Raw genomic sequence first — 9,831 nt, forward strand, 5'->3', positions numbered from 1 at the left:
AAAACTGAAAAACCGTGTGCAAGCAAGGAGGCCTACAAACCTGATTCAGTTACACCAGCTCTGTCAGGAGGAATGGACCAAAATGTACCCAATTTATTGTGGGAAGCTTGTGGAAAGCTATCCGAAACGTTTGACCCAAGTTAAACAATTTAAAGGCAATGCTACCAAATACTAATTGAGTGTATGTAAACTTCTGACCCACTGGGAATGTGATGAAAAAACTTAAGGCTGAAAAAATCATTCTCTCTACTATCATTCTGACATTTCACATTCTTAAAATATAGTGGTGATCCTAACCGACCTAAAACTGAATTTTTAGTAGGATTAAAATGTCAGGAATGGTGAAAAACTGAGTAAAATGTATTTGGCTAAGATGTATGTAAACTTCTGACTTCAACTGTATCATACTTTGACTAAAACAATTAATTATTGACTTAAATCCATCATGTGCTCTGGCCATCGTCTGTCAGCTCGAGAAAAAAAAGTTGCTTTCTACTGGTGTATGGGCATTTAAAAAGGCAATTAAAGTAGTAAGGCCTCGTTAGTCATTGTTTATCATCTCTACACACATAAGAAAAACCTATAGATCGTATCTGTAAAAATGTGCTGCTATGCTTAAAAATAATTATGTACCTTTGAGAGTTTTCTCTGCAGTAGGGTAAGGGTCAAAACACAGTATCCACTCCTTCTTTTGAAGAAAATGGACACCTGCCTGCTGGGCTGCGCCACTTCCTTTGCCACTTCCTGTGTTTTCTATTTGGTTTGTATGTTTGTGATTTTAATTAACTCGGTTTTTAAAGTAAAAGATCAATGGAAAGCAAAGTATGCAGAACTGAATATGGATTGGATATAGATATGGATTGATGTTTGGAACTTAATTGCAATGATTTATGGACAAAACCATACCTTAACAATAAATCTTTGAAAATGGTAATTTGTGTTTGCCTCTGCCTGCTCAACCCATATCCCCAAATAATGGTAAATTGTCCATCATTGGACATATTTACAGTGTAAATGCACCAATAGACTGTGATGGGAACACATCTTTCTCTTGAAATGCACTGATAGATCCAAACAATTCACGTATACTTTTTATTGAAGTGAAAATAAAAAGGTTTCTCTAGTAGGGGAAGAGTTTTAAACTTTGTCATAGTCAGAATGACCTATAGCCTTGGAGGACAGGTAACACACCATATCACATGAATCATGGATCAATAGATCGCTTGATGAAGCTGTCCAGGTTGGTGCCCTTGTACCGGTGCTTGAAGGAGTCGTAGACCCCACGTCTTTTGCTCTCGGAGGCGACCTTGGCACATATCAGGCTGTGTTTCTCCAGACGGTCAGGATGAAAGCGCCGGCCACAGATATCACACTCTTTCCGGTTGCAGTCGGCGTTGCTCATCGACTGCTGTAACCCTCCATGCTGTTTCGCCTCCACTACTTCGCACCTCTTCTTCTCGTGAAATGGATTCAAAGTCACCTGGAGGAAACAGGTGAACACTGTTACATGTCATGTGATATCTGTAATTTTGCATACTATTCTCCAATAAAAATATATTGCAATACAAAATAACCTGATTCAAAGTCACCTTATCTACCTTTTCTATCATGGCGGCCATTTTGGTCTTACTTGAATTCTCTAGCCACACCTTGCGCACCCCGAGGACTGCTGTGGGGGGCACAGGGAGTCTGGGGGGCAGATGTGGGGTAAACCTAGCCTTCGGCTGAACTGAAGTATCTGTACTGAGGCCATGTTGTGAGCACAAATCCTCGAGTTGTCTATTTCTCTTCGTCATCCAGATGATCACTTGGTTCATCTGCTCCTTCTCCTCCCTCAGTTTCAGGTATTCCTGCAGTAATTCCTCATAACTTTCCGGAGGCTCCATTGCAAGCCAGTTGCTTTGATACCACTTTCTACATTGTTTCGAAGGTGCATTTATATTTTCAGTGGTCAGCCATCAAATAGTTCAAACGGAATGTTCAAGGTGTACTGATCAATTATGAAATCATGGCTCACATTGTTGGGTTCATAGAATTAGTAATTATTAGAAAACTTAAGTATTCTAATTCCTAATTCTAGATGCAGTAAAGAGGTCAATGGAACCCGACTTAAACAATGGAAATGCCATGGAAACGCGTGGGGGAAAGATGCTGTGGGAGAAAGATTTCAAATCTCCATTTAGCCCCCCAGCAAAATGTGCCTACATTTAGGCGATTGTTTATATGTTTCTTTCACACTATGTTGAAGTAAAAAATGGAGTATAATGCCTGTCTGGATGTCATCGTCACCAAACATCTGTATTACAGAATTTCAATAAGCATTTTTCTATGACTGGCCATGCTTTCCACCTGGCTACCCCTACCCCGGTCAACAGCTCTGCACCCCCCACAGCAACTTGCCCAAGCCTCCCCCACTTCTCCTTCACCCAAATACAGATAGCTGATGTTCTGAAAGAGCTGCAAAATCTGGAACCCTACAAATCAGCTGGGCTAGACAATCTGGACCCTCTCTTTCTAAAATGATCAGCCGCAATTTTTGCAACCCCGATTACTAGCCTATTCAACCTCTCTTTCGTATCGTCTGAGATCCCTAAAGATTGGAAAGCTGCCGGGGTCATCCCCCTCTTCAAAGGGGGAGACACTCTAGACCCAAGTTGTTACGGACCTATATATCCTACCCTGCCTTTTTAATGTCTTCAAAAGCCAAGTTAACAAACAGATCAACGACCATTTCGAATCCCACCGTACCTTCTCCGCTATGTAATCTGGTTTCTGAACTGGTCATGGGTGCACCTCAGCCACGCTCAAGGTCCTAAACGATATCATAACTGGCATCGATAAAAGACAATACTGTGCAACCGTCTTCATCGACTTGGCCAAGGCTTTCGACTCTGTCAATCATCGCATTCTTATCAGCAGATTCAACAGCCTTGGTTTCTCAAATGCTTGTCTCGCCTGGTTCACCAACTACTTTTCAGATAGAGTTCAGTGTGTCGAATCGGAGGGCCTGTTGTCCAGACCTCTGGCAGTCTCTATGGCGGTGCCAAAGAGTTCAATTCTCGGGCCGGCTCTTTAGTCTGTATACATCAATGATGTCGCTCTTGCTGCTGGTGATTCTTTGATCCACCTCTACGCAGATGACACCATTCTGTATACTTCTGGCCCTTATTTAGACACTGTGTTAACAAACCTCTAGATGAGCCTCAATGCCATACAACACTCAATCCGTGGCCTCCAACTGCTCTTAAATGCAAGTAAAACTAAATGCATGCTCTTCAACAGATCACTGCCCGCACCCGCCCGCCCGTCTAGCATCACTACTCTGGAAGGTTCTGACTTAGAATATGTGGACAACTACAAATACTCACATTAAGCATCTTCAATCCAATATTAAATCTAGAATAGTTTTCCTATTTCGCAACAAAGCATCCTTCACTCATGCGCCAAACACACCCTCGAAAACTGACTATCCTACCGATCCTTGACTTCGGAGATGTCATTTACAAAATAGCCTCCAACACTCTACTCAGCAAATTGGCTGTAGTCTATCACAGTGCCATCCGTTTTGTCACCAAAGCCCCATATACTACCCACCACTGCAACCTGTACGCTCTCGTTGGCTGGCCCTCGCTTCATATTCATCGCCAAACCCACTGGCTCCAGGTCATCTATAAGTCTTTGCTAGGTAAAGCCCTGCCTTTTCTCAGCTCACTGGTCACCATAGCAGCACCCACCCAAAGTACGCACTCCAGCAGGTATATTTCACTGGTCATTCCCAAAGCCAACTCCTCCTTTGGCTGCCTTCCCTTCCAGTTCTTTGCTGCCAATGACTGAAATGAATTGCAAAAATCACTGAAGCTGGAGTCTTATATCTCCCTAACTAACTTTAAGCATCAGCTGTCAGAGCAGCTTACTGATCACTGCGCTTGTACACAGCCCATATGTAAATAGCCCACTTGTAACGTCCGTCGTTAAATGAAGACCAAGGTGCAGCGTGGTAGGCATACATTTTCTTTAATTGAAATGTTCCACCAAAAAACAACTCAACGAACATAAAGCTGGGAGTGCAACACATGCAACACACAAAGACAAGATCCCACAACAGAAGGTGGGAAAAAGGGCTGCCTAAGTATGATCCCCAATCAGAGACAACGATAGACAGCTGCCTCTGATTGTGAACCATACTCGGCCAACAAAGAAATATAAACATAGATTTCCCACCCTAGTCACACCTTGACCTACCAAATAGAGAATTTAAAGGATCTCTACGGCCAGGGCGTGACACCAACCAACTACCTCATCCCCATATTTATTTTTTGCTCCTTTGCACCCCAGTATCTCTACTTGCACATTCATCTTCTGCACATCTATCACTCCAGTGTTAATGCTAAACTGTAATTATTTCGCCACTATGGCCAATTTATTGCCTTACCTCCCTAATCTTACTACATTTTCACACACTGTATATAGATTATTCTATTGTGATATTGACTGTACATTTGTTTATCCCATGTGTAACTCTGTGTTGTTTGTGTCGCACTGCTTTGCTTTATCTTGGCCAGGTCGCAGTTGTAAATGAGAACTTGTTCTCAACTGGCCTTCCTGGTTAAATAAAGGTGAAATAAAAATAAATAAATACAATAAAACAGTTAAAAACAACTGACCACTGATTTTGTATGCTAGCTATGCTACCAGCTTATTTGAATGGGAGTTATCATTTGTCAGTTACTTCTTCTAAACCTGAAAAGGAAATGAACAAGGATACCTAGTCAGTCGCACAACTGAATGCATTCAACCGAAACGTGTGGGACAACTTCTAAATGTTATGCAGCGAAAACAGCCAAATATATCGAAATCAGACTTTAGTAACCTCATTGTGGGCCTGTTACAATACATAAATCTTGACGGATTTGAAGAATATCCACTTGGTTAGAACAGATTTGTTGAATGTGCAACAATCCGACGTCCTTCTTCCCATCCCCCATGGTCTGCGTTCCATTGACCTCTTTACTGCATCTATTGGTAATTTAATAGACACAACACAACCATAGAGATTCTATGTCACAATGGCCCAGAACTACCCAAAGTTGACTCCACTAACTTCCGAATGTTTAGGTTGTTGCTGACTGATGTAATGGATCATAGGTGGGTTGATATGATTTTTTTTTTTTTTTAAAGCTTGGTTTAATTATAATACACAACCGATATATAAAAGAACTCTACCTCAAATGATTTAAAATGGTATATAACAATTCTTGTTACTTCTCAATCGATATGATATTTCCTCTTAAAGCAACTCAAATTTTTGCCTCTCATTCAGATGCTATTGTGTACCCATTCACCAGAGTGCATACAACTTTGAGTTTTATGATCTATAAAAAAAAAATACAGTCACTCAAAACCAGCTCTCACATTTTGATTGATTGTTTGCCAAACAGGGAGACTTCTCTAGAGGTTATTACTGTAATTGTCATACAACATAATTTGAAAATATACCCTCTAGTGAAAATTATGGTTAATCCAGATGCCTTTCATAGGGGAGACTGGGGTTGGTTGTCATACTTTTTACTCTTGTGTGTATTCCTCAGCACTTATATATCTTACAACACTTTTTTCAATATTAGGAGAAAGACAAATGTTGAAATGGGGACCATTTTTATCCTCATATCCAAAATGGAGTTATAAGCCATTAAACACACTCTGTCCACTTGTGACAACCAGCTCCACCTCCCATGTTGGTTGTCACAATGTTTGTTAGTAACTTATTCCCTTTGTAACAGGAAATGAAGCAATATAGCATGCAGTTTTAGAAATGGCCAGGCCTTGATCAAACAATATTCCTAACACAATTCCGCATTTTGTGCCTTGAGACAACCAACCCAGATCTCCCCTACAGGAGTTATTCATGTAAATAGGACCTTATCTGGGTGATAGAAATCGACCACAATTGTGTGACTATCCACTTGTCTTATTCACTTCGTAATCTTTCTTCAAATGTATCCTCTTTTTCTTTAAAAAAAAATAATAATTTTAACATACTTAATACATTTAGTTTGTTTTCATCTGGCAGTGTGTATTTGCTATTAAGTACTTGAAGGCTGCAGCCATTATTGGCAAAACCTTAGGAATAGTGATGGTTTCTTTCCCCTTAACCTGAAAAACAATGGTATTAGTAAAGTTATAAATATTGTAAAAGACAATGGCAGTAATAAGTAATCAAATATAAGTCCCCAATATAAAATAATGATGAGGCTAGTTATGCAGCATGTTTTTCTTTCAACATCAGCAATACACAAACACACACAGACACACACACCTCCACTTTTCACATATTCGACAGACCCCAAAATATGTATATATAATACAAGAATATATATATACAGTATATACAGCGCATTCGTAAAGTATTCAGACCCCTTGATTTTTCCACATTTTGTTACGTTACAGCCTTATTGTAACGGTCGTCGTATGAAGGAGAAGAGGAGGACCAAGGTGCAGCGTGGTACGTATCCATATTTACTAAAATGAACACGGAAATAACAAAAATAACAAAGAGAAACAACCTGAAAACAGTTCTGGCTGGTGCAGACACACAACAGAAAACAATCACCCACAAAACACACTAGAAAACAGGCTACCTAAATATGGTTCTCAATCAGGGACAACGATAGACAGCTGCCTCTGATTGAGAACCATACCAGGCCAAACATAGACATAGCAAATCATAGAAAAACGAACATAGACAACCCACCCAACTCACGCCCTGACCATACTAAAACAAAGACATAACAAAAGACTCTGGCAGCTCCGGACAGACGGGCGACTCTGGCAGCTCCGGACAGACGGGCGACTCTGGCAGCTCCGGACAGACGGGCGACTCTGGCAGCTCCGGACAGACGGGCGACTCTGGCAGCTCCGGACAGACGGGCGACTCTGGCAGCTCCGGACAGACGGGCGACTCTGGCAGCTCCGGACAGACGGGCGACTCTGGCAGCTCAGGACAGACGGGCGACTCTGGCAGCTCAGGACAGACGGGCGACTCTGGCAGCTCAGGACAGACGGGCGACTCTGGCAGCTCAGGACAGACGGGCGACTCTGGCAGCTCAGGACAGACGGGAGACTCTGGCAGCTCAGGACAGACAGGAGACTCTGGCAGCTCAGGACAGACGGGAGACTCTGGCAGCTCAGGACAGACGGGAGACTCTGGCAGCTCAGGACAGACGGGAGACTCTGGCAGCTCAGGACAGACGGGAGACTCTGGTAGCGCTGGGCAGGAGGAAGGCTCTGGCAGCGCTGGACAGGTGGGTGCACCTGTAGGGAGGAGACGGAGAGACAGCCTGGTGCGGGGGGCTGCCACCGGAGGGCTGGTCTGTGGAGGTGGCACCGGATAGACCGGACCGTGAAGGCGCACTGGAGGTCTCGTGCTCCGAGCCTACCCAACCCTACCTGGCTGAATGCTCCCCGTAGCCAGGCCAGTGCGGCCAGGTGGAATAGTCCGCACTGGGCTGGGCTGGCGAACCGGGGACACCATGCGTAGGGCTGGTGCCATGTACCCCGGCCCGAGGAAATGCACTGGAGACCAGATGCGCTGAGAAGGCTTCATGGCACCTGGCTCGGTCGATACGAGGCGCTGCTATGTACCGCACTGGGCTATGCCTGCGCACCGGGGACACAGTGCGCCTCACGGCATAACACGGTGCCTGCCCGGTCCCTCTCTCTCCACGGTAAGCACGGGGAGTTGGCGCAGGTCTCCTACCTGACTTCGCCACATTCCCCGTGTGCGCCCCCCAATACATTTTTGGGCTTCCAGCCACGCTGCCGTGCTGCCTCCTCATACCGCCGCCTCTCAGCTTTGGCTGCCTCCAGCTCTGCCTTGGGGCGGCGATATTCCCCAGCCTGAGCCCAGGGTCCCTTGCCGTCCAGGATCTCCTCCCATGTCCTGGAGTCCTGAGATCGCTGCTGCTCCTGCTGCTGCCCGTTACCACGCTGCTTGGTCCTTTGGTGGTGGGTGATTCTGTAATGGTCGTCGATGGTGGAAGAAGGTGAGGACCAAGGTGCAGCGTGGTATGTGTCCATATTTATTAAAATGAACACGGAAATAACAAAAATAACAAAGAGAAACAACCGAAAAAAGTTCTGGCTGGTGCAGACACACAACAGAAAACAATCACCCACGAAACACAATAGAAAACCAGCTATGGTTCTCAATCAGGAACAACGATAGACAGCTGCCTCTGATTGAGAACCATACCAGGCCAAACATAGAAATAGCTAATCATAGAAAAACGAACATAGACAAACCACCCAACTCACGCCCTGACCATACAAAAACAAAGACATAACAATAGAACTAAGGTCAGAACGTGACACTTATTCTAAAATGGATTAAATTGTATTATTTCCTAATTCATCTACGCACAATTCCCCATCGTGACAAAGAAAAAACAGGTTTTTAGAAATGTTAGAAAATTGATAAAAAATAAAAAACTTAAATATCACAATTACATAAGTATTCAGACCATTTACTCAGTACTTTGTTGAAGCACATTTGGCAGCAAGTACAGCCTCGTGTCTTCTTGGGTATGATGCTACAAGCTTGGCACACCTGTATTTGGGGAGCTTCTCCCATTCTTCTCTGCAGAACCTCTCAAGCTCTGTCGGGTTGGATGGAGAGTCGTTGCTGCAAAGATATTTTCAGGTCTCTCCAGAGATGTTAGATTGGGTTCAAGTCCGGCCTCTGGCTGGGCCACTCAAGGTCTTTCAGAGACTTGTCCCGAAGTCACTCCTACATTGTCTTGGCTATGTGCTTAGGGTCGTTGTCCTGTTGGAAGGTGAACCTTCACCCCAGTCTGAGGTCCTGAGCAGGTTTTCATAAAGGATATTTCTATATTTTGTTCCGTTCATCTCAACCGTTCCCTCAATCTTGACTAGTCTCCCAGTTCCTGCTGCTGAAAAACATCCCCACAGCATGATACTGCCACCACCATGCTTCACCATAGGGATGGTGCCCGGTTTCCTCCAGACGTGGCGCTTGGCATTCAGGCCAAAGAGTTCAATCTTGGTTTCATCAGACCAGAGAATCTTGTTTTAAATTTTTATGATATTTTATATTATATATAAAGTTCTTTGTTTCTGACCATTTTGAGCCTGTAATCGAACCCACAAATGCTGATGCTCCAGATACTCAACTAGTCTAAAGAAGGCCAGTTATATTGCTTCTTTAATCAGAACAACAGTTTTTAGCTGTGCTAACATAATTGCAAAAGGGTCTTCTAATGATCAATTAGCCTTTTAAAATGATAATGTTGGATTAGCTAACACAACGTGCCATTGGAACACAGGAGTGATGGTTGCTGATAATGGGCCTCTGTACGCCTATGTAGATATTTCATTATAAATCAGCTGTTTCCAGCTACTGTAGTCATTTACAACATTAACAATATCTACACTGTATTTGTGATCAATTCGATGTTATTTTAATGGACAAAAAAATGTGCTTTTCTTTGAAAAACAAGGACATTTCAATGTGACCCCAAACTTTTGAATGGTAGTCTATTATGAAAACTCCTACCTCACGTTCCTCCTGTTGCTGTGCCTGAGCTTGCATGTGACGGCCAGTCCACAGCGCCACTCTAACTATTCCAACCATGCTGGAGAGAGAGAGGGATGGGGCCCAGAGGGATGGGCCGTCTGGGTCCGGGGGAGGTGGGGGCTGGGTTTCCCCACAATGCTGAGGTGGAGTCTCACGGACAGAGAGGAGGGGCCAGGGAGGGGAGAGGAGAGGAGGGGAAAGGGGAGAGTCCCAGGAAAAAGGGGTCCGGAGAGGAAAAA

At 43.9% G+C, this 9,831-nt stretch overlaps 1 protein-coding gene across 1 annotated transcript; it reads right to left on the reverse strand.

The window, feature by feature from the left end:
- Positions 1-1,078: 1,078 nt before the first annotated feature.
- On the reverse strand, positions 1,079-9,702 carry LOC112223785 (zinc finger C2HC domain-containing protein 1C). The gene is made up of 2 exons (XM_024386987.2): positions 9,572-9,702; positions 1,079-1,480 (listed from the first exon to the last, which is right to left on the reverse strand). The coding sequence occupies exons 1-2, from the start codon at positions 9,647-9,649 to the stop codon at positions 1,205-1,207; spliced, it is 354 nt and encodes a 117-aa protein (XP_024242755.1). The 5' UTR covers positions 9,650-9,702; the 3' UTR covers positions 1,079-1,204.
- Positions 9,703-9,831: the final 129 nt, after the last annotated feature.

This window comes from Oncorhynchus tshawytscha, linkage group LG24, assembly GCF_018296145.1.
Source record: "Oncorhynchus tshawytscha isolate Ot180627B linkage group LG24, Otsh_v2.0, whole genome shotgun sequence".
Lineage (NCBI taxonomy): Eukaryota > Metazoa > Chordata > Actinopteri > Salmoniformes > Salmonidae > Oncorhynchus > Oncorhynchus tshawytscha.